Genomic DNA, 24,749 nt, shown 5'->3' with positions numbered 1-24,749 from the left:
GGGTGTTTGTTTGTCTGTTTTAGACAGAGTCTCACTAGATAGCCCTGGCTAGCTTGGAACTTGATGTGTGTATCAGACTAGCCTTGAACTCCCAGAGATCTACCTGCCTCTGCCTCCTGAGTGCTGGCTGCTATTTTAAGATTTAAAAAAACCAAAACCAAAACAAACCATTTATTATTTACTTAGGGTATGTTCCAAGTACATGTCCTGCCACAGTGCGCATGTGGAGGTCAGAGGACAGCTTGCCAAACTGATCTCTCCTTCTAAACATGTAGGTTCCAGGGATGAAGCTTGAGTGGTCTGATGGTGACAGATTTTTCTTTGGGCCGCCAGCTCACAAAAAACAACACAGAGACTTATTATTAATTATGAAAGATGGGCCTATAGCTTAGGCTTGTCCCACCAGCTCTTACAACTTAAATTAACCATATCTTTTAATCTACGTTCTTTTACGTGGCTCGGTTACCTTTACTCTGCTTCCTCAGCATCTGTCTGGGGACTCACCCTTTCTTCTTCCCAGAGCTCTCTCTGTCCAGAAGCCCCTCTGTACCTCCTGCCTAGCTATTGGCTGTTTGGCTTTTTATGAAACCAATCACAGTGACACACCTTTGCACACTGGAATCAGCTATCTTGGAACCGTTGGGCTTGGTGGCAAGTGCCTTTACTGCCTGTCATCTTGCTGCCCTGGGGTTCATCGCTGTAGGTGGGCTTCACTTGATGTTCTGGTGACATTTACTGGCTCTGGGTTGTGTGGTTAGTTGGGTATACCTTTCTTCTGTGTCAAGAGGTGTCTTAGTTTGGGCTGTTATAGAATGCTATAAACTGGTAGTTTAAACAGCAGGAGTTTATTTCTGCTAGTTCTGGAGCCTGGGAAGTCCAGAGTCAGGCAGGGGCAGATCAGTTTTAGAGTCAGTTCTCTCCAGCTTGTGCAAGGCTGCCTTTGTCCCTTTTCCTTAGTCTAGTCTACTTTCTACTGCTGTTCTAGAAGACTTACTGTCTTAGTCACTGTTGCTGTGAAGAGACACCGTGACCAAGGCCACTCTTGCAAAAGAAAGCATCTAGTTGGGGGCTTGCTTACAGTTTCAGAGGTTTAGTCACATTGTCAGCTGGGAAAGTAGCTAAGAGTTCTGCATCCTGATCTGCAGACTGCAGGGAGAGAGAGAGAGACACTGGGCCTGGCATGGGCTTTTGATTTTTTTTTTTTTTTTCCCTCGAGACAGGGTTTCTCTGTGTAGTTTTGGTACCTGTCCTGGATCTCGTTCTGTAGACCATGCTGGCCTCGAACTCACAGACATCCACCTGCCTCTGCCTTCTGAGTGCTGGAATTAAAGGTGTTTGCCACCACCGCCCTGTGGCATGGGCTTTTGAAACCTCAAAGCCTACCCCTAGTGCCCAAATATATGAGCCTATGAGGGCCATTCTTAGTCAAACTAGCGCACTTACCAAAACAACTTGGGAAAGAAAGGTTTTTTTTTTTTCCACCTTACAGCTTGCAGTCCTTCGTAAAGGAAAGTCAGGGCAGGAACTCTTTTTTATTTATTGATGTGGTGTTTTGTCTGTATGCATGTGTATACCACAGTCATACCTACTGCCCACAGAGGCCAGAAAAGAGCACTGGATCTCCTGGGAGTGGAATTGCAGACAGTTGTGAGCTGCCATGTGGGGGTTGGGAATGGAACCTAGGTCCTCTGGAAGAGCAGCAGTACTCTTAGCCATCTCTCCAGCCCCTCTCTTTCTTAAAGTGTAGTTTTCTGAGATTCCTTTGGAATTCAGGATTATGAGTCCAAGAATTAAGTGCAGTGTTTACACTGCCATGAACATCCTTGTTAATCATGAAATGATACTCATTGTGTGATACTTCCTTTCATATAGTGGGGAGTTATTATTATTATTATTATTATTAGCTTGGGGCTGGGGTACAGTCACTGTAACACATCATAGAAGAGTTATTTTTTTTTTATTGTATGGTTTCATATGCTTTTCTGATTTTCTTTCTTTCTTTCTTTCTTTTTTTTTTTAAGAGCCAAGATTTAAACACTGCTGTGACTAGTCTTGTTCAGGAATGTCCTAAGCATGAATGAGAACTGTCTGTGTGTTAAACTGTGTGGAGTCAGCAAGTGACTTGTCTTTCGTCAACAGCGCTTGACCTGCAGCAGTGTGGCCTCACCAGTGAAGGAGCCAAGGCTTTATTGGAGGCCCTCGAGACCAACAGAACCCTGGTCGTTCTGGATATAAGAAAAAATCCACTTATCAGTATGTCATCTCTTTAAAATTAATTAAATGGCATAGCATAGTGAATTTGTGTATTGAAAAATTTTAAAACTTAATGTTTATTTTCTAGTTTTGTAATTTTGTGCTTTTATCAGATAATGCATTGCTTTAAATGATTTATACTTGGAAATGAATCATTCTGGTGGCTACTTATTCTAAGTGAGCCCAGATAATAAGACTGATTCTATCAAGAGCACTCTCCTCACGTCCCCCTGAATCTCTGAATTCTTGGAAAGAACATTTCATTTGTTTGCTAATTTGTAGAGAAATTTTAGATCTCGTATGTGTCAAAACACTGGTTCAGATATTAAGCATTTTACCGTGTGCCAGCTAGACAGAGTCTTGCTCTCCATCGGTAAGGGGGTTTAAATGTAAACGTATAAGTAGATAAGGAATCTCAAATAGTAGGAAGTGCAAAGATAATTTAAGAAGACAGATGGGGAACTCAGCTGAGAACTCACACGTAAGTGGAAAACTGAGTGAAGAGAAGAGTGTGCTGTGGATGTTCTGAGGGAGGTCCATTGCGGGACATGGAAGCAGTTGGCGTATAGGTGCAGGATGGCAGGATGGATGGAGTACTTGAGGAAAGGGAGGCTGGGGCTGGAGGGATGGCTCAGTAGTTAAAGCACTTCCTGTGGTTGCAGATGACCCAGGTTTGGTTCCCAGCTCCCACGCCAACTGCTCATAACCCCCTGTGACTGCAGTTCCAAGGGATCCAGTGCCCCCTTCTGGCCTCCATGGCCACTGCATACACTTGGTGCCCAAACAAGCAAGCAGACAGACAAACATACAAATAAATTAATAAATGAATCTCTAAGAAAAAGAAAACCTGTGGGAGAAGCTGATGCACTGTGTGGTCAAACAGGGCCAGGGACTTGATAGTGTAAGGTCTTCAATGTCAGGGTAAGGCATGGCTGTTCTTGGTGAGCTGACAGCGCCCACCTCTACAAAGTGGAGGTAGGAAAGGCATGATCTGAGGAGTGTTTCAGTCGGGTGACCGTGCTGTGGAGGATAGCATAGAAGTCCAAGCCAGAGGGGATTGTGGCTTAGCTCATGGTGGAAGGCTAGAGGATGCCAGAAGGTTGAAACAGGGAGTAAGAAGATTTGCAGGCAGAATAGATGTTGGCTGTGGAGGAAGTAGTTGTTTTCAGATGCCCTAGACAAGATACTGGTGCCGTTTACTGAGAAAGGGAAGCTGGAGAGGAGCATCGTTGAGGCCATATCATGACTTTGGTTTGGCTATATTAGTTGTCATTTGGTGCAACCTTTGGTTTTCTGTGCAGAGGTTTCCAAAGCCACTTCAGACCTAAAGTGCTGGTGGATGTAGGCAAAGCGTTACAGTTAACTGAGTTTGTGAGGAGGAGGAGCGCTCAGAAGCAGAGATGAGTCTGTGCTTTATTTTATGGGAAAGCAGTGGTCAGTGGATTTTGTTATTAGTGGGAGTGGTCAGTCCCTGGAGAACACCTAACAGTCCCACTTTTCTTTTACTTTAGACCATTCTGTGATGAAAGCCGTTATCAAAAAAGTTCTCCAGAATGGAAGGAGTGCCAAGTCAGAGGTATAACTTGTTTCAGTCCTACGAAAAGAATGTCTCTGTAATTGCAGTTTTCTTCTGCTTTTAGTAAAACTGTCAAGATCCTTTTCTGCTATCTAACATAAAACCCAATGGCTATGGCACATAGGTGCTGTAGGGATGAGCACAGCTGCCCCCAAATCAGGGGACTTTTCTCTGTTTGTTTTTAAATATTGTATCATTATTTCATTTGGGATCTGAGAACTGCAAATTGCAAAGCTTTATTTGTGTAAAATATCTTCCTCATGCTCAGTTAAAGTGGGGTCCTCTTGTGACCCATAGCTGATGTCCCCTGGCTTTCTCTCTCTTCCAGTACCAGTGGATAACGTCCCCGTCAGTGAAGGAGCCGTCGAGAACTGCTAAGCAGAGAAAGAGAACGATTGTCCTTGGAAACAGTCGGAAAGGAAAGGCTACCATTAGAATTGGTAACTGACTGTCATCTTGGCTTTTTAGTGGCACCAAAACTTATACCTAGCATGTTTTTAGGACATTAATATCCAAGTCTCAGCTCTTAGGTAATAACCAATGTTGATTACAGCATATTCTGAGGCCTAAACTATAGTTATTCTAATCTAGGTTATGAAAATTCATGGCATGTAGAAATATTAAATGAACCATTTGGAAGGATTTCTGTTTTTCTTTTTCTTTCTTTTTTTTTTTTTAAACTAACTACCGTTACTGTTTTTTTGTTTGTTTGTTTTGTTTTTTGTTTTTAATATTCATCACCTTGGCTGTTTCCTGAGTAGTGATTATTTTTCATGATGCACAGTTGAGATTTAGAATGCCCTTTGATGCAGGTTTAGCACACAGTTGCTGGGGATAGAACCCAGGACCCCATGCATGGGAGGCAAGTTCTCTATCACTGAGCCACATCCACAGGTTGATTTTTTTTTTAAGTGACTGAATCAGATAACACATTTCAGTAATGTAAAAACCTTAATGTAAAAAAACCTTAATGTAAAGCAATGTTGAAGACAAGTTTCCGCTGGAACACTTTAGGAAGGCTTGCTGTTTTTTAAATGTGTTCTTGCTGTGTTTCCCAGACTGCCCTGGGGCTTGTGATCTCTTGTCTCAAAGTCCTGAGTAGTTGGGTTGCAGGTAAACATCCCCATGCCCAGCTAGAAAAACATTTTTGTCTTCGTTAGGGTTTCTATTGTGTGACCAAATGCCATGACCAAAAGCAGCGTGGGGAGGGAAGGGTTTATTTCAGTTTACACTACAACATCACATCATCCAGGGAAGTCAGGACAGGAACATGGAGGCAGGAGCTGATGGCAGAGGCCATGGGGGCATGCTGCATACAGGCTTGCTCCTTGTGGCTTGCTCAGCCTGCTTCCTTAGATGCCCCAGGACTACCTGCCCAGAACTGCATCAATCATTCAATTACTAGAGAAAATCCGGCGCCACAGGGAGGCCATACTTCTTGTGAGTCATTTTCTCAGTTGATGTTTCCTCTTCCCACATACTCTGGCTTGTGCTGAGTTGACATAAAACTAGCCAGCACAAGTCTCTAGTGTGTGTTATATATATAAATAAACTTGTAAGTATTAGTTAATCTAAACTTCAAGCCTTCTATTAGTTTTGTAATTGAGTACAAATTGAAAGGTTCTTGCTGGCACATAGGTAAAGGCTCTTCCCTCAGGCAGAACAACCTGCATTCCATCCTAGAACCCACGAGGTGGAAGTAGAGAACCAGCTCCTACAAGTTATTCTGAACCCCTCCACCCCGCCCCCCACACACACTGGCACATACACTCATATATATAATAATTGAGAAAACCTGATGAAAACTAAGGTCTATAGCATAAACTTCAGGTTCTTCTAAATGTATATCTTTTATGTAATTTGGCTCTGATATTTTTGTATTTCTAAAAAGTCCGTAATATTTTTTTGAGACAGGGTCTTCCTCTGACTGGCTTTGAATTTGCAGTGACTTTCTGATCTCTGGTCTCTGCCTCCTGAGTGCTGGAGTTATAAGCATAATCATGGCGGTAACTTATCTTCTAAAAACACTTTGTCTTGTCTTGGCCCAGGATAGTTTTGAATTCACTGTGTAGCCATGGGTGGCCTGAGTGCTGGGGTTACATGCATACTCCACCATGCTGTCTTAGGTGGTGATGAATAAGGAGGTAACTTAGAGGCTCTTACATGCTGGGCAAACACTGTAGCAGCTGAGCTACACTCCAGCTCTGGAACATGTTACCTTTAGCACACCTAATGTGATAAGAAAGAATGACAGTGGGAACGAGTCCAGGTCTAGTAAGAAAGGGGCTTTTTTTTTTTTTTAAATGCTCTTGAATTTTCAAAGTCTTTATGGTAAAACCTACATAGAAGCAACAAATAAGTTTTATGTTTACTGTTATCTACTTCCAAAATGATGTTTGTGGTGACTTTGTATGATGCCACATATATCAAGATACCTGAACAATAATAAATAATGTTTTGCTTACTCCTTTACCTGGAATTTAAAAAAACGGGTGCTGGGCAGTGGTGGCGCACGCCTTTAATCCCAGTACTTGGGAGGCAGAGGCAGGTGGATCTCTGTGAGTTCAAGGCAGTCTGGGTTACAGAGTGAGTTCCAAGAAAGGCTCCAAAGCTACACCTGTCTCAAAATAAATAAATAAATAAAATAAAGATAAAAAAAAAAAAAAACGGGTGCTTGACACAGTAGCGTTGAATTTATATACTTATAGGTTGCTGATGAAGCCAAGTGGTGGTGGCTCACGCCTTTAATCCCATAATCCCAGCACTCAGAAGGCCAGCCTGGCCTACGGAGCTAGTTCTAGGACAGCCAGGGCTACACACACACACACACACACACACACACACACACACACACACACACACACACACACACAAATCATCTTTTTAAAAAAGGTAGTTAATGTAGAGATTTTTTATTTTATGCATATTTAATACAGTTGCAGAAAAATGTGTTTGAAGATTTTTGTTCAGGTTTTACATAAAGACATTAGCGTAACAGTGGAACAGTTGAAGAGCACCTCCAGGACCGTTATCCTTGGAAAAAATGTATTTTCCTTTCTATTGTTTTCTATAAAGTTCCCCGTGACCCAGATGTAACTGACGTCCTTTATACTGTGGTCTTACAGTTCAGGACTGTGCTTTTTGATGCACTCAAAAGAGTTTCACTGAGGTGATGGGTCGGTGTTTTAAGTTGATTAAATATTGAGAAAAATTAAATAGCAAATAACTTTAAAATCTGACTGGTGGGAGTTTTTTGGTTCTCAAGCTTCTGCCTGGTCCTGTGCTGCGTATGACTCCAAGCTCATCTCTCACTTGTAAAGAGACTGTTGGTCTTAAATGATTTCCCCTTTTACTAAGCATGGGATTTCCCCTCCTGTGCCTCTAATGGAGCAGAAGCAAACAAACCTCATTGTAAACAGTTTCTTGTTTTATTAAAAGATGTACGTGGGCTGTGTATGACGGTGCGCACCTTTAATCTTAGCATTCTGGAGGCAGAGGCAGGTGAATCTCTTGAGATTGTGGCCAGCCTGGTCTTCATAGTGAGTTCCAGGCCAGTCAGAGCTGAGACCCTGTCTTAAAAAGAAGTATATTTGAATTAAGCAGTTAATTTGTAGTAAATAGTAATGAGTGTCCTGAACCGTGGCTGAGCGCTTGCTGTTGGAAGAGAAAGTGAGTTGAGAAGAGTCAAATAGAGTGTGTAAGTGGGGATTTGGAGTATCGTGCTAGCACCTAAAGTTTGTCTCGTGAGTAAGTAGTAAAAGTATTTCAGTTGATGCAATATTCTAAAGTGCAGTAAAAAGGGTGTGCAGTGTGTGCATTTCTGTGTTTGTGGTAATGACATGTAGCCACGCATGAGACAATTGGAAGAGGAAGAGTTTGCGTCGTGTTCCTGGGGAGAGTGGAGCTGTGGCTGCAGTTTACTTACAGGCCACTGAGTGAGAGGAGCTTTGTTGCTTGGCTTTGTTGCTCGCTGCCTCAGTTACCTGGAGACATGGAGGTCAGCCGACCAGTGTCTTGCCGTGTAGAGTTCGGTGAGGACAGAGCTTATATGTTAATTGTGTCATAGTTATGTTGGGAGTACATGTTCAAGAAGTTGATAAGAACTTTTACTATAGTTTTTTTTTTTTTTTTTTTTTTTTCAGGTAACATGATACATACAAACTTTGTTAGTTGTAATTAAAATTATGGGTTAACATTTTTCTGAAAAATCAAAGAAATGATACACATATACTGCCGTAGACCAGAATGTTTGTCCTGTAAAGGTAATTAACTTAAAAACAAACATAGAAGCACTTGGGAGGTAGAGGCAGGAGAATCAGAAGGTCGAGGGGATCTTCAGCTACACAGCAAGTTTGAGGTTAGCCTGGGCTACACGAGACTTTGTCTGAAAAAATAAAATGAAAACCGCAGTAGCACAGACTGAACAGAGTTCCTGTAATTTACGAGTTACACTAATGTGTGCAGAAAGTGGCACAGGACTGCGTGGTGATTACCCGTGGGTTACACTCTGTGAAATCCCCATCTGGGGCCGCTGAGATGGCGGCGGGTGAAGGCAGTTGTTAGCAAGCCTGGCGACCTGAGCTCAGGCCTCAGGACCCACATGGTGGAAGGAGATTACTGCCCCTGCAGGTTGTCTCCTGATCGCCACCTGCACGCCCCAGCACACACTCACGAGTTGGTGTGGTTTTTAAAAATTACCTTTAAAAGAAATACATGACCCACTGCATATGCTTCATTTTAGATGACATCTCAGCACTGCTAAACTTACACAGTACAACAGGTCAGGGGGATATAAATATATACGATCTTTCTGTTTTATTTTACTTTTATTACTTTTTCTTTTTGAAATAGGATCTTACTAAGACTGGTCTAGAACTCTTGATCTCCAGGGATAAGATTAAATATAACTGTTTTAGTAAACCTTGTTATTTGTTCTCAGTGATATCAGAGACAAAAACTTGAACTTTAACATATGATTTGTTCTAATAAAGTGTCAATATATGGGTTTACCCGCTACAAATATTTCATGTTTAACTCTTAGTGTTGAGTTTAAGGTAAGCCCCTCATTTCATTCTTTTATCTGATATTGTGTGTATGTGTGTGTGTGTGAGTGTGTGTGTTCTCTAAACTCGTGTAGAAACGAGGACAACATCCACTCAGTAACTTTCAGCCTTTTTTTGGCAGGCATTCCTGTAATCCACACACTTTTAAGGCACAGGCAGGCGGGTCATAAGTTCAAGTGTAGCCTGAACTCCACAGGGAAACCCTGTTTTAAAAAGCAACATTTATAAATCACTCACACTGTACCAGCCTTGGCCTCACAGTCAGTTGTTATTTGTGTTGTGTTAGGAGTGTGCGAATGGTAATCTGTAGACCTTTAGTGCATCCTGATTTCCTTCTGTCACGTCCTTGAACATAGGGTTAGCAACAAAGAAACCTGTGAATAACGGGAGAAAACAGGGGTCCAGTAACGACGGCTACGCTCCGGACTCTCTGCCGCCGCCGGGTGTGTCTGGTTTCCTGCCGTGGCGCACTGCAGAACGTGCAAAAAGAAGCAGGTGAGGTGTTCTCTGTCCTGTGCCTTAGTCCCGACAGCTGTCACTCGAGAGCGTCTGGTACAAGGAGTTCTGTTGATTTTGTAAGTGGGGAGGGGTGACTCACGCATAGCCTCTGCCAAGGAGTGCCCTAAGGAAAGACGTCAAAACAGACGGTATCCACCAATCCCCGGGAACTGGCTGTGTCTGCGTAACCTGCCACCAAGGCATTCTGCTCAGTCTGTTCAGGCTTTTCCATAGGTTCTTTTGAGGTATTTAGTACTCTGGATCTATATGGGTACTGTACATAATGCAAATAAGTTTAATCATGTAGTGTGTATACATCAAACTATAACTTATTTGTTGATATCCTTTTAGGGGTTTTCCATTATACAGAACTCGTGATGTATCTAATCATCTGAAGGTATGTATGGGTCATATTTCTAACATAGAGGAGATTGGAGTAAGAGAAGTGCAGGGTCCACTGAATAGAGCTTTGTAAACGGATTTCCCTCCCAGAAATAAGTGGATTTAAAGCTTCCCGATTCCTGTCCCAGTGCCATGGTCCAGTTATATGTATATGACACACACTGGGGGAGGCCTTGTGGGTCCATCTGTAGATACTATTTCTACAGGGAACATATAAGCTGGTGCTCACAATTAGGTTTGACCACAGTTTCTTACTGTCACGGGGATGACCACTCAAAAATGTTGCAGTTTTCCAGAAATGTTGCTTTGGGTATGTGCATGCATTACGCACTTTCAGCGTCTCTCTCTCTGTCTCTGTCTCTGTCTCTCTCTCTCTGACACACACACACACACACACTTCAACAGCCAAACTCTGGACAATTATATGTTACATTTTTGAAGTCCAACCCATTCTCATGACACATGATAAGCCACACAGTTTCTCTCAGGCTAGGGAGGTCGCACCGCCTGGCCTGTGGTCAGGACAAACCTGTCACCCGCCAGTCATGCAGTCGCTCGAACTGAAATAAACACACACAGGCTATTATTATATTTAAACTATGGCCATGGCAGGCTTCTTGCTATCTAGTTCTTATATCTTAAATTAATCCATTTCGGCCGGGTGGCGGTGGCGCACTCCTTTAATCCCAGCACTCGGGAGGCAGAGCCAGGCGGATCTCTGTGAGTTCGAGGCCAGCCTGGGCTACCAAGTGAGTTCCAGGAAAGGCGCAAAGCTACACAGAGAAACCCTGTCTCGAAAAACAAAAACAAAAAAAAAAAAATTTAATCCATTTCTATAAATCTATACTTTGCCACGTGGCTTGTGGCTTATCAGTACTTTTACATCTTGCTTCTCATGGTGGCAGCTGGCAGCATTTCCTCTGCTTCTCTCTCTCTTTCTCTCTCTCTCTGTGGATTTTCCACCTGCTTCTAAGCTGCCTTGCCATAGGACAAACAGCTTTATTTATCAATCAATCAGAGCAACATTTTTTACAACATACAGAAAGATATTCATTCCCCCAGCATAGCTCTTAGTGGTCAGGGTTCCCAGACAGAAAGTAGCATAAAACCCAGGACCTAAGCAATAAACAATTAGTTGGCTGAACCTTGAGCAGTAGGAATATATGCAGAAAATCAATTACTGCAGGGGGTTATGTCTACCAGAGTTGCTTCATGTCTGACCTTGATTCAGCAATAAACACCTGGGAACTTGTCCTTTTGTATTTTATTTGCAGGGGCAGCTAGTATGTTTTGAATTTATTCTGAAGTCTTAAATTATCTGTCTTTGTGACTGAGAATACTGTTACTTTCCTATGTCAGTTATGAAAAACATCCTAGTATTATTTCTATCAGAGAAATAATAGAGCTTAAGCAGAAGTCATCTTCCTGATCATCCACAGCTATATGTGTGCCCAAAGATGGATTATTTCTATGAGATAAACACACAAGCAGTGTGAAAAATACCATTGCTGTCATTAGGGAAGAAATGTAGTGGTATATGAAAAACATGACAGAGAGAAGCAACCAGTCATTTACAGTCAGTGACCCCACGGCTTTGCCAGGTGGGGCTCCCCATCAGAGAGTTATTAATGCTGAACACTAGTTACCTGCTGAGTACTCCATGGCCTCTGGTAAAGCCATTTTGCCAGTAGCTCTCAGCGAGCACTATCCCACTGCCTCAGTTCTGGAACAGGCTACTTCTGTCAGAGTGCTGCGTCCTCCTGTTCATGGAGGTCACAGATTCTCGAAGAAGGGAGGAGAATGGCTAATGTACCACCCCGGGTGTCAGCACTAGGCTGTACACACCGAACCGTTCCGGCGTCATCTCGTGCTGTCACTGAAGGCTTGCGTATCCTGCAGAGTGTCCCTCCACTGTCTCAGTCTGTACATTTTCATTGGGGTTCTAATCACATTAGTTGTTAGCGCGAAACCTTCTCGAAGCTGACAGGAGAATCATACTGTTACTACACTAGTTTGAGGTGCAGAGAAGGGAAGATGAGGTGTTTGGTGGGTTGTTTATATGTATATACAGATAAGCTTATTGGCTTTATAGTCTGTTCATTCTTTTTCTCCTAAAAATTATACTTCCATACTCTTCATGTCTCACATTAGAGAGTAAATTTATCATCTGCAGTACAAGAATTGACCTGAAAAAAAGTGTTTATCCTGGCTCTTCACTTGATTTATCTAGGAGGAATTTAGCAAAGTAATATGGACAATGCCAACCAGTAATCAGCCTTATGCAGTAAAGATCCTGCAATAATAGCAAGAATAAGTTAGTGGCTGGGTGGTGGTGGTACACGCCTTTAGTCCCAGCACTAGGGAGGCAGAGACAGAGGCAGACGGAGATCTGAGTTCAAAGCCAGCCTGGTCTACAGAGCAAGTTCTAGGACAGCCAGAGCTACACTGAGAAACTCTGTCTCTAAAAACCAAAAAGAAAAAACAAAAGTTGGGGCATTTTTCTATTTTTCTGTTACTTATTTTGTTAGGCTAGGGTGCAGTGAAATCCCTTTATAGGTAATAACTAGATAATTCAGACAGGTCACTTTCATTAGATGACCTCTGTGTGTTTAGTGTTTGGCTTATGGCATTAATAAGTCATGTCCTCTTTATTTAAGCAATCAGATTTTCCTGTGACTGTGACGGTAGAGAGTCCTTCGTCCTCAGAAACTGATGAGGTTGAGGATTCCTCAGAAAGTGTCCATGAAGAACCTCAGAAAACCAGCATCAGACAAGAAACATTACAGGTACACAGCTGTTCCTTTTAAGGTACAGAAGACCGTTTCAAATCGTGATTGCTTCTTGGCGAAAGCGTGATTGTGAAACAGGCCCCGGCAGCACGTTGGAATTCTGTTTGCCCCTCTGTTCTCTGTTACTCTACTTGGGTGAAGAAAATAGGGTGAGATGAAAGTGTGTATACTTCGTAAAATAAGCGTAAAAATGTGGCACCATTGTTTTCCTCCTCTTAGAATCAGAATGCCAGCTGTAAGGAGAACTTTAGTGATCATAAAACAAACTTAAGGAGATTGAGTACTTTCATATAGTCAGCTGATTCAGTGCTCTGTGTGTGTGTGTGTGTGTGTGTGTGTGTGTGTGTGTGTGTGTGTGTGTAAGTAAGTGTACATACATGCATACATACTTGGATACATGGTGTGGAGGCCAGAGGACAGCCTGCGCGTCCGTCCTCACTTGTCATCCACATTGGGTTTGTTGTTTGAGGAGGCTGTTGTTTGATTTTGAGACAGAGTCTTTCACTGGCCCAGAATTTGCCAGTTAAGCTGGGCTGCCTGGTCAGGGAGCCCCAGAGATCTGCCCACTTGCCTCCTGGGTGCTGGGACTGTGAGTGTGCACTGTACACCCAGCCTTTTTCCATGTTCTGAGGACCACACTTAGGTCCTTATGCATGTGTGTCCTCAGCCCAGAGCTGTTATTTTAAAGGCTAGCTGAGCCTCTCTTATCATAGGGAGATATAACTTTGTTTTTAGTAGAAGTAAAGTTGAACAGAGGTTCTTTTGTTTTGAGATAGAGTCTTACGTAGCTCAAGCTGGCTTTGGATTCCTGGTCTCTTCCTAACCTCCCATGTCAGCCACCACACCCGGCTTTGGAAAAACTTTTGCTACTGATATTCCCCTTTTACAATATTAAAAACTAAGAAACTACACTTTAAAACTCGGCATCTAATGTCTTTCCATTTTTCTGTTTGGGTAGGCGGAAGGGAAAATTAACTGCCATAGCACATTTTTGTGCTTAAGCATACTGTGTTATTTGCTGTGGGAGACCTCGTCTTTAGGAAGCTCTTGGCTTTCCTTGTGTGTTTTGTCACTCACATGTTATTAGGGGAAGCTACTTGAGACTTGGGGTTGAACTCAGAGCCTCATGCTGTTCAGCACACATACTACTACCACTGAGCCACACCACCAGCCCAACAGTGGCTGCCTAAAACTGGTATGGCCTCAGTATAGAACTTCTAAATCTAGAAATGCCTCTCCATTTGTTACTTCTGTAGTCATTGGCTTAAAACAGCAGAGGTTATATTTTCACATTTCTGAGAGCCAGGACATTCAAAATCAAGGTCCAGCAGGTGTGTTGTGGTAAGGGCCCAGATTTCTAGTTCACGGATGGCAGCTTCTCAAAATGTCATTGCATGGTTGAAGGGCAGTTACCTAATTTTTTTTTATATGATTGCAGCCATCAATATTTGATTTAAAAAAATTTAAAGCCAACTAGGGGAGATAGCTTAATCATAAACCCCTTCAGTGGCAAGCACATAGTGCCCTAGGTTCAGTCCAAAGTGTTACCTGCCCCAATGATAACTGCCACAACTTCATTTTCTTAAGTTAAAATTCACAATACTTACATAGAGATTACCAAAGTAATCCCTTAGAAAACTATAGATTCTTGGGAGAGAACCTGTGTGGACCGTTCGGGAACACTTCTCATCTTGTGATTCAGCGCCCGCAGTTAGTGCCTGGGTGGCTTCTTGCTAACTAAGATGCAGCGGGAAGCAAAAGTTGCTGGGCATCAAACCTTCCGCGTTGTTTTCAGTGTGTTGTGCTGGTTTCCTTCACCGGGGGTGAAGAGAGGGGTGGTTGGTTTTGTGGGGTAGTTGTGTATTTTCCTTCTGTTTATTTGAAATGCTAGAGACCACACTTTATGCATGCTGTAGGCCAGCTTTCTACTGCTGTGACCCAGCCCAGGAGATAATGTGTCAAAAGTGTCTCTGGTCACTGAGGAAGACAAGGTTAGGAACTGCAGCTGGACAGCTTCTTACTCGAGGTGTATCGAGGACCTTCTCAGCATTTCTTCATGTTGAGAACCAGCTCAAACGTGTAAGCCCACACTAAAGAGAGTAGAAGGGATTCACACTTAACTACAAGGGGAAGGAGGTGGGGGGAGAGAAACGTAACTGAGCCAATCACAGTATGGGAGCCATCACTTGGAGTAAGCACTGGGACAGCCTGCGGCTTGGAGGGCACCTAACTCCTCTCCACTGTCCAGTTAGAAATGTGACGAAGTCGGAGCTGCTCCCTGATGGTCTGAGGGTGGTTCTGGCAATTGTCTTAGGTGGTCATTAGGTAAGCATTCTCTGATGACTCTGTTCTAGGCACATTTTGGCATATCAGTATTTTATGGGTAAAATCCTGCCTTAGGTGTGGCTGCCCTGGAGTGCTGAATGTGTGAGTGGGAACAGACTGATTAGAAGCTTGTCTATCTTAATTGAGTCCACATGTTCCTTCATTTTGCATTGATCACTTGTATATTCCAGGCACTCTTCTGAGTTTGCATCTGTGTTAATTTCACTTACTCATCATGTGTTTACCTCCAGTCTATAGATGAGGAAATCAGGACCCAGACTTACAGCTAATGGGCCAGGACTTTGTACCAAAGAATCTTCAGTTTTTAGGAAAAAATAATCAAAAACCAAACTTTAACTACTAATAAGCAAAGAAATGGAGATTGAAGGAAGAGAGCATGTTTCCACCTGTTCATTTGAAGAAAACTATATTATTTTGAGACAGGGTTTCTCTGTGTAGTTTTGGTGCCTGTCCTCGATCTCGCTCTGTAGACCAGGCTGGCGTTGAACTCACAGAGATCCGCCTGGCTCTGCCTCCTGAGTGCTGGGATTAAAGGCATGTGCCACCGCCACCCAGCAAAAACTACTTTCTTAAACACATCTTCTGTGGCCAAGGCTTCTTCATTCTTTATTTATTGCTTGCTTGCTTTGTGCTAGGCACAGATGATAAGATAAATGCTTAATAAAATCCGTTTCTCTCCTTCACACATCTTGAAGCTTACATGGGAAAGTTAGCTAGTAGTCATAGTAGATGTGATGTATCATAGTTTAGTGATAGGCTGTGTTGATGTTAGCAGTGTCAAATCCTAGGACAATATCAGAAAGCTGTTGGGATACAGGTATTTCAGGGCCTTAAAAATGTCTATTTGATGCACACCTGTAAATCTCAGGAGGCTGAGGCAGGAGGATGGAGAGTTTGAGGCCTATAGATGAATTTCTAAATGGTTATATTAAATAAAAAACAAGGAGCCAGATACAGAGGTGAAAACCTGACCTAACCTCACCTCACCAACTCTGCAGCTTCCAAAGAGACCTACCCACACCTCTATGCCTTTCTGTTCTGTTCTCTCATTCACTCTCTCAGTCCAGCTACATCACTTCCTCTTCCTGCCCAGCTCTGTCACTTCCTGTCTGTCTGTACAGACCTCCACACTTCTATGGTTGGTGCTGGGATTAAAGGCATGTGTCACCATGCCTGGCTCTGTTCCCCAGTGTGGCCTTGAACTCACAGAGATCCAGACAGATCCCTGTCTGCCAAGTAATAGGATTAAAGGCGTGTGCTACCATTGCCTGACTTCTGTTTAATATAATGGCTGGCTTTCCCCTCTGATCTCCAGCAAGCTTTATTTATTAGAGCACAAATAAAATGTCACCACAGAGGCCAGACATAGCTACACAGTGAGCCACTGTCTGAGGAAGAGTGCCGAGAGAAGGAACATTTTATACAAATGTGACTTGTGTGTGATCCCCCCACTAGGGGGAGAAGCGGTTTCGTGTCCTCGCACTTGGCTGTGCTGTGGAGAGCCAGTCAGAGGAGATGTGGAGACTGCTGCTGAGTGGGTGGAGCTCTGCCGTGCTCCACTGTTACCAGTCTCTCACGCCCTTTGACTCCTCATCCATGCCCTGTGAGCAAGCCCAGTAACAATAGTGACTCGCAAAGCAAAGGCCAAGTGTCGTTTCCTTTCTCCAGCTGTGCTGTGTTAAAGCCATTATGTGACTCATAAGTAGAGGTGTTTGCAATGTCTTTTCCTCCTTTCCCATGAAAGCGTGTAGCTTAGCAGTAAAGGGCGTGATTGTGCTAGTGAGATGGCTCAGCAGGCAGAGGTGCCTCCTGTTGGGCCTCAGGACCCCGGTTCAGTCCCAGGAGTTCAGTCCCAGGAGTTCAGTCCCAGGACCCTCATGGTGGAAGCGAAGTTGTTTCTGACCTCCGTGTATGCACTGTGGCACATGTCTCTCTCTCTCTCTCTCTCTCTCTCTCTCTCTCTCTCTCTCTCTCTCACACACACACACACACACACACACACACACACACACACACGGCTTGTCTGTCTGTGGAGAGAGGGCTCAGAAGTTCAGAGCATGTCCTGCTCTTACAGAGGACTTGAGTCCAGTTCCTGTCTCCCTTGTCGGGTGGCTCCCAACCACCTCTGATGCCAATTCCCGGGTCTCAGTGTGCTCTTCTGCCCTCTGCGTTCACATGGACACACATGCAGAAATCCACCCCACCACCCACCACCCCACCCCCACCCCCCACATGCATAGTAAAAGATTTTAAAAGATCAGGCTTTAAGGAGAAAAAGATTTGACATTATTAAAGCATTTAGTAGTATTCAGAATTTATATTCTGAATGTAAAAGTACTCAATTTTCCATTGGGGAACTATATTAAAACAATTTGTTGAAAGGAAAACAGCTGTGTGCACACACTCATATTTTATATTTCTGTTTTCCTTAAAAATGTAACATTAGCCGGGCGGTGGTGGCGCACGCCTTTAATCCCAGCACTCGGGAGGCAGAACCAGGAGGATCTCTGTGAGTTCGAGGCCAGCCTGGGCTACCAAGTGAGTTCCAGGAAAGGCGCAAAGCTACGCAGAGAAACCCTGTCTCGAAAAACCAAAAAAAAAAAAATGTAACATTACTTTTTAAAAGATTTTTTTTTTTTATTTTATGTGTATGAATGTTTTGCATTCCTGTGTGTATGTGTGCCACATGTATGTCTAGTACCCAACAAGGCCAGAAAAGGGCATCCGATCCCCCGGAACTGAGTTACAGTTGTGAGCTGCCAGGTGGGTGCTAGAAATTTAGCTACCGAGCCATCTCAGTGGTCCAAACTAAACTTTTAAGTTAAAATTCTGTGTTTAAGTAAATGTTTAGAAACCTCTGGAATATAAACCCACGGGCTGGAGAGAGAGACTTGGTGTTTAAAGCACCTGCCATGAGGCTTAAGGACTGGAGTTTGGGTCCCAGAAGCCACATAAATGCCATGTGTGTGTGGTGGCCCAGCTGTAATTCCAGCCTCGGAATGTGGAGATGGACTCCCCAGAGCAAGCTGATGGGCAAGACTACCTGTGTTTGTGAGCTCCACATTTGATTAAGAAACCCTGCCACAAGGAATACGGTAGAGCAATGAAGGGCAGTTCCCAACCTCTGGCCTCCTCGTGCATTCTCACACATGTGTACTTTTATGTGTGTGCATTCACACATAGAAATATAAAGCCACGTGTGGGGTATATACCTGTAATCACAGTACTTGTGAGGCTAAGACCGGGGGATCCATGAGTAAGTCCACCCTGGCCTATATAGTGAGACCATGTCTCAAAAGAACTAACTAAATAAAATATACTGTGATGTTTTAATAAATACACATTTTGTTTATATTATACAACCAAGTACTAAAATATAGTAGTTTATGACAATAGTAGTTAAACCTATTTTATTCCTAAGCCTAGAAGCTGAATAATTTGTTGCTACAAATTTGGTGGTTTAATATATCACCCATTTGAAAGCTCACACTTCTAAAGTAAAAGTCCAGACAGGTCATAAAACCGAAACAACAATGTGGGCCAGACTCTTAACCATCTGGCAGGGCTGGCAAGGAGTCCTCTTCCAGGCATGCTGGTATTGGTGTCATTGGACTCATCAGGGCCTTTTTCCCTGCTGCTTGTCAGGCAGGGGACCCTTCATCTTCTATGGGACATCTCCTCTTCAGAGATTGTAAGGAGAACTTCTCTGGTGTCTTAACTCCTTTTGTACTAAAAATCTTTCTCATGAAGAGCCTGATACCTTTTAATAGGTTCCCTAATGATGTCATACCCCCCACTCCCATCCTAAGGTCACTTGCTGTGAAGGCCTTAATCATAGTCCCTCACAGCAGCTCCCGCATTAGTGTTGGCATTAGGGAGCTACTCCAGCAGTAGGGAATCTTAGGGTCTGTTTCAGAATGGAAGGATGCTGATGCTTAAGTTATTTAGTACGTTTGGCTTACAATAAAGTGCTTTAAAAGTGTTTACATTTTAAGTATGGGTTTTTGTTGCAGTTACAAGATTCAGGTATGTTAAGAATGTTATAGAGCTGGGTGGTGGTGTCACATACCTTTAATACCAGTACTGGGGAGGCAGAGGCAAATGGATCTCTGTGAGGCCAGTCTGGTCTACACAGTGAGTTCCAGAACAGCCAGAGCTACACAGAGAAACCCTGTCTTGAAAAACAAAAAATAAAAAATAAAAAAAAAAAGAATGTTATTGAGTTTTCTATTATGAGGAACTCAGAAACCTATAAGTAAGAAAGAATTCCGCTTCATGGCTTTAATTTCTTACTGGTGGCTCACTAACTCTGTTATATGCCTCTGCTTTTTATGGTAAGCACTGCAGCTCAAGTTGAGTGGGATTTAAGGGAATCTGTAATGTGCTAATTTGATACATTTTAGTAATCAGCTGCACTAGCTGGTGTGTGTACAAGTAGGGACATATGTCATCCTGCAGTCTGAGGTCACTTCTGGGTCCTCGCCTCAGTTCTTTGTGGACTATGCAGCTGGGAGTGTTGAGGGATCAGCGTACCTTAACTGCCATGTCTGCTCCATTTCTTCCTACTAGGAGAAACTGGAGGAATGCCTAGTGCAGTTAAAGGAGGAAAGAGTGAGCCGGCTTAAGGCTGACAAGCGAGTCAGTGAGGTCAGTACGTCTTTTTCTCCTATTTTCAGAGTTATTTGTTGGTTTTGTTTTGGTTTCAAGTTCTATAGTTAATAAACTTTAAAATACTTCAAAATGATAAAGCATTTGTGAGCTGAGTCGCATCATTTTAACCTTACATCCATTTAGAGTTATGTGACTATATTCCAAAAAATGTAAGAAGTAGCTTGCCCCTTCCCCCAGGCTTTTGACTGCCACATATGAAATGTATTCATTAGGCTTATACTGTGTGTATAACAAAAGTGTTGGTAAGGCTGTCTTCTTACAGTGAATTAGGAAAGCAAATGATCTAAAAAGTCTCAGGAGGATGGGCATTGTGGTACATGGCTATAGGGCTGGTATGTGGAAGGCTAAAAAGACAAATAAAAATTAGAAGTCTAAGATAATGAAAAGCTTCTAAGAGTGTCTTGGGAGATAAAAGTCTATACCGTGAGCACTGATCTACACAGTTAGACTAATTTGCATTAAACTAACAAGTTTTACAAGTAGTTTTCTTTTCTCTACAAAGTGAATGTAAGGAAGACTCTTCAAAACATGTGTATTTTATTTAAAGACATGTGTGTCCATTCATTAAGTATTGAGCACTGCATTATAGAAGGCAAAAATACATTGAGAACATTTTGCCTTTCTGAGAAATACCAGGGTTAGATTTGATGTGATGATATATGAGCAGATGAAGAGAGCAAGAAGCCACAGAGAATTGCTCAAGAAAGTGGAGGTGTAGCTGTGCAGTTAAAGACTTTAACATAAACACAATAAATAAACCTGGGGGCCAGCAAGATGGCTCAGTGGGTAAAGGCACTTGCTGCTGAGCCCAGCAACCTACATGATGGAAGGAGAGAACTGACTCTCAAGAGTTGTCCTCTTGACTTCCACGTGCATATTGTGGCCCATGCACATGCCCATGTGTGAACACATAGACATACATGTAGAAAAATTGTTTGGCTTGTGTCTTAGTTTCTATTGCTGTGAAGAGACACCATGACCACGGCAACTCTTATAAGGAAAACGTTTAATTGGGGCTGGCTTACAGTTTCAGAGGTTTAGTCCATTATCATCATGATGGGAAGCATAGCAGCATGCAGGCAGACATGGTGCTGGAAAAGGAACTGAGAGGTCTACATCTTGATTCCCCAGGCAACAGGAAGCAACTGTGACACTTGGGTGTAGCTTGAGCCTAGGAGACCTCAAAGCCCGCCCCACAGTGACACACTTCCTCCAACAAGGCTGTACCTCCTAATAGTGCCACTTTCTTTGGGGGCCATTTTCTTTCAAACCACCACAGCTTGTTAAAATTAATCCATAATGGACTAATTATAGTAGGATCATAATTTTGTTTAGTCTGCTGTTGTATTTTCAAATAAAAAGTGAACCTTAGGTAGCTGATTCTCTGATACACAATGATTCAGTATGAATTTAAACAGTTAGGGATATGATGTAAGGAAAATCATTAGTAAGACAGTAACTTTATTTTTATCTACTTGTTATATAGGAAATTTCAACAAATGTCTTCAGGTGGAAGATTATTCTTCATTGATTGAGGGTTAGATTAATTATAAATTAGTTACATTTTTAAATATTTTAGTTTAGGTGTTGAAAAGTTTTCTTTAGATTGAAATTACACTACATTCTCAACCTTGTTTTGTAGCTGGAACATGAAAATGCTCAGCTAAGAAATATAAATTTTTCCTTGTCTGAAGCTCTTCACGCACAATCGTTGACAAACATGATCCTGGATGATGAAGGCGTCTTGGGCAGCATTGAGAATTCTTTTCAGAAGTTTCACGCTTTCCTGGACCTCCTTAAAGATGCTGGGTATATCTGTAGGGTGGGCATTCTCTCTTCAGTGGCTTTATTGTAGCTTGCTGAGGAACTCAACACTTCTTAGCTTCTGTGAGATGTATTAATATGTGATTATCAACAATAAGTTTTTTTTTTTGTTTTTGTTTTTTTTTTTAATGGAGAATGCCTTTTTTTTGTTTTTTTTGAGACAGGGTTTCTCTGTGTAGCTTTGCGCCTTTCCTGGAACTCACTTTGTAGCCCAGGCTGGCCTCGAACTCACAGAGATCCGCCTGCCTCTGCCTCCTGAGTGCTGGGATTAAAGGCGTGCGCCACCACCGCCTGGTGAGAATGCCTTTTAAAAGAATTGCAAAATGGTAGACCTATCTCATTAGAAAACTCATCATTAAAAGGTAATAAAGAGTAATTGGTCTTGGTGAAGACTAAATTAATGTCTTTGGGCATATGAATTGTGTAGTTTTATCTGTTGTAAATATACCCCTTGGTGTGTTACAAAAAAGAAGGACTAAGTTAAGGATTTTTATTGAAAATAATTAGAATAATAGGAGCTTTCTTGCCTTTTATTCATTTTGCTATTGTTAAATAAGTTGGAGTCAGGTTCTTCTTGTCCGTAGGCTTTAGGACGGTGGTTAATCTCCAGGGTGCTGGAGACACAGGACTAGGTCAGTGGTTCTCACCTGAGGCTAGTAGGTCAAAAGAAGATGCTAGTCAGGTGTGGCGCACACCTCTGTTCGGCACCTGGTGGTAGAGGATGGGGGTCAGGAGTTCAAAGTAACCCTTAATGGTGTTAAAATTTTGAGTGTAGCTTATTCTTCATGAATCTCAAAATCAAATCAAAAAGATAGTAAAAGGGAGAGCTGAAGGTAGTTGATGGAGCAGTGTTTTAGGGATAGGCTGACATTAGAAAAGAATGAAGCCTAGAAAAGAGGGTCAGATACGTGGAGATGGTAGAGGTTGAAGCTGTTGAAACAGTATTTAAAATGAAGGAGCGATGGTTGCTATGGAAAGTCTATTGAATGAATTATTGAGGTGAACAGGGGCGCTGAAAGGCTCGGATGATCTGACCCAGTGGTCTCAGAGCATGAGTCCGAGGCGGCAGTTGTCTGACGTGAGCTCTTGGCTTCTCAGATTTTAAATCTTGGTGTTCATTTATACATGTCTTTCATGCTTGTAGGTGTGGGTGAATTTAAGTTGTTGCCAAGTGATTGCCTTTTCCTCCTTTCTTCCTCTCTCCAGGCTTGGGCAGCTTGCCTCTATGGCTGGTATAGATCAGTCAGATTTCCACTTGCTAGGTCGTCCTCAGATGAATTCCACCATTAGTGCACCTGTGGAAGAACAGCGAGCCCTCGAGGAAGAAAAACTAGATCCGAAACAGACTGCTATAGGACAGATGCAGAACATCCACGTAAGTGGACCCGAGAGACCTTGGTGCAAGTCACTAGCAAGAGTTCCCCAGGTCAGGGAAAGTAGTGTTAGTCTAACCCTGGCAGAGTAAAGTTTGTGCCCATCTCCTGAAACTGCATCACTGTCAATAAGAAAACAGGGCCGGGTATGGTGGCGCGTGCTCTTCATCCCAGCCCTTGGGAGGCAGGGACACGCAGGTATCCTGAGTTTGAGGCCAGCCTGGTCTACCTAGGGAGTTCAGACCAGCCAAGGCTATATAATGAGACCTATCTCAAAAAAAAAGAAGAAAAAAAGACAAAGCTGGAAGGTTTTTGATAATTTATACTTAAAAAATTATCTTCAATAAAGAAAGAAGTGAAAGAGTAAAGAGATAATGGGAATTGAAAGTTTTGTAAATGTCTGTTGTATTCATGTCTCGTCTAGGTCTCTATCTGTATGCAGTCAGCTTACAATGAAGGGACACTGATGAAGGTACCAGGACTGATGCAGAGAGCTTGTAAGCCAAGTAATCTAGACAGACTTAGCAAGCAGTATCTCATAGTCGCCCGCTTACTGGATGAGGTGGGCTGCCTGTCACAGAACCCCCGAGGCTCACCAAGAGCCCTTCTCCCAGCAGCCAATCTAAGACTGAGGAGCTGCTGGCTTGAGAACTCGTTATGTCACACATGGGATAAACTAAATTTGGAGTTGCCAGTCACTGGCATTGTATAATTAGGAAAATGAATGAGCCTAAAGTCTTCTGAGTGGTGAACTGGCTGCTTACTAAGATCACAATTACAGGGCCTGAGAGTTGGCCTGGCTTACGTACGAGAGCTAACTGTTCTTCCACAGGACTTGAGTAGAGTCGCTGGCACCCGTGTTGGGTGGCTCACAGCCACCTGTAGTTATGGCTCCAGGGGATCCTGTGCCCTCCTCTGGCCTCGCCAGCCATGTACACATTACACACATACAGCCCTAACTAAAGACACTGAAAGTAAATGTGAAAGAATCAGTTACGATGAAGTGTCGAGCTCTTTAGTGGCTTGCTTTGTTCACTGAAGCTTTGTTTTTCTTGTAGTTTCAGAAGATTAGAAGTGATGCTAGGATTCCTTTGCCTCTCGACACCTTCCAAGTTCCCCTTTCTACACCAGCAGCACTGGCAGCTTCCAGAGCCAACCCTGAGCGGCAGGAGGGGTCTGCAGCAGGACTCCCGGCCAGAACAGCCTCTCCTTCAGCAGATGGCATTTCTGGAAGTGGGAGTCAGAGGGAAGAAGTGGTGTCTTCCAAACACAGCAGATCTTCAGAGAAAGGGAGCACGACGAGCGAATACTCCAGAAAGCTCTCCTCTGAGAAACACTCCGGGAAAGACCTCCTTTCCGACCTCGACTCTCCTGTGAACTCAAAAAGCAAAGGCATTGGGGACAAAAGGTCTTTGCTTAATGAGCCAATTAAAAGCGAATCTTTGAAAAACCACATTTCTGTCAAGAAAGAAAACAGAATAATGACTGTCTCATCCAAGACAATCAAAAGTAAACCCAATCCTCCAGAACATTCTGAAAGTGATACTCTTGGGTCTGATTTTGAATGTCAGGAAAACATCCATTCATCAGCACACCTGACATAGATCTAACCTTTGAAATTATGATTTTGCCTTCAAATTTTAATAAATTTTCTTATGTTTTTATTATAGTGTGTGATATCTTAAAATACAGAGCTGGAAACACTATAAGGCAATTTATACTGTTATTTAAGAACCATATTTTTTCTTTTCACTCACATAATTCATTTGACACGTATTTATGGAAGGCCTAACATTTATGGAAGGCCTAATTTACAAGTCACTTTCTGGTATAGTGGCTTCCAGCAAATAAGGTTTTACCCTCATGGGAACTGCTACTGTGTGTGGAAGAGAAAAAACATTAAAGTGGGGGTGGGGAGAAGATACGTGGACGGACTGCATTAACTCAATGGCTG

General features: G+C 42.8%; 1 protein-coding gene across 4 annotated transcripts in view; it reads left to right on the top strand.

The window, feature by feature from the left end:
• Positions 1-24,459, top strand: part of Cep78 (centrosomal protein 78) — a 32,898-nt gene extending 8,439 nt beyond the window's left edge. For 2 of the 4 annotated variants that reach the window (XM_037205165.1, XM_028874869.2), the window contains exons 6-16: positions 2,140-2,253; positions 3,765-3,829; positions 4,158-4,269; positions 9,249-9,387; positions 9,742-9,787; positions 12,450-12,578; positions 19,497-19,574; positions 21,241-21,407; positions 22,629-22,797; positions 23,220-23,267; positions 23,854-24,459. In XM_037205165.1, coding sequence (XP_037061060.1) covers positions 2,140-2,253; positions 3,765-3,829; positions 4,158-4,269; positions 9,249-9,387; positions 9,742-9,787; positions 12,450-12,578; positions 19,497-19,574; positions 21,241-21,407; positions 22,629-22,797; positions 23,220-23,267; positions 23,854-24,399 — 1,613 coding nt within the window. In that variant the 3' untranslated portion in view covers positions 24,400-24,459. The remainder of the gene's footprint in view (positions 1-2,139; positions 2,254-3,764; positions 3,830-4,157; positions 4,270-9,248; positions 9,388-9,741; positions 9,788-12,449; positions 12,579-19,496; positions 19,575-21,240; positions 21,408-22,628; positions 22,798-23,219; positions 23,268-23,853) is intronic. The other 2 variants (XM_037205168.1, XM_028874870.2) reach the window with 1 other exon arrangement.
• The last annotated feature ends 290 nt before the right edge of the window (positions 24,460-24,749 follow it).

The sequence above is a fragment of the Peromyscus leucopus genome, chromosome 1 (genome assembly GCF_004664715.2).
Source record: "Peromyscus leucopus breed LL Stock chromosome 1, UCI_PerLeu_2.1, whole genome shotgun sequence".
NCBI lineage: Eukaryota > Metazoa > Chordata > Mammalia > Rodentia > Cricetidae > Peromyscus > Peromyscus leucopus.
This window is presented reverse-complemented; position numbering and strand designations above follow the sequence as displayed.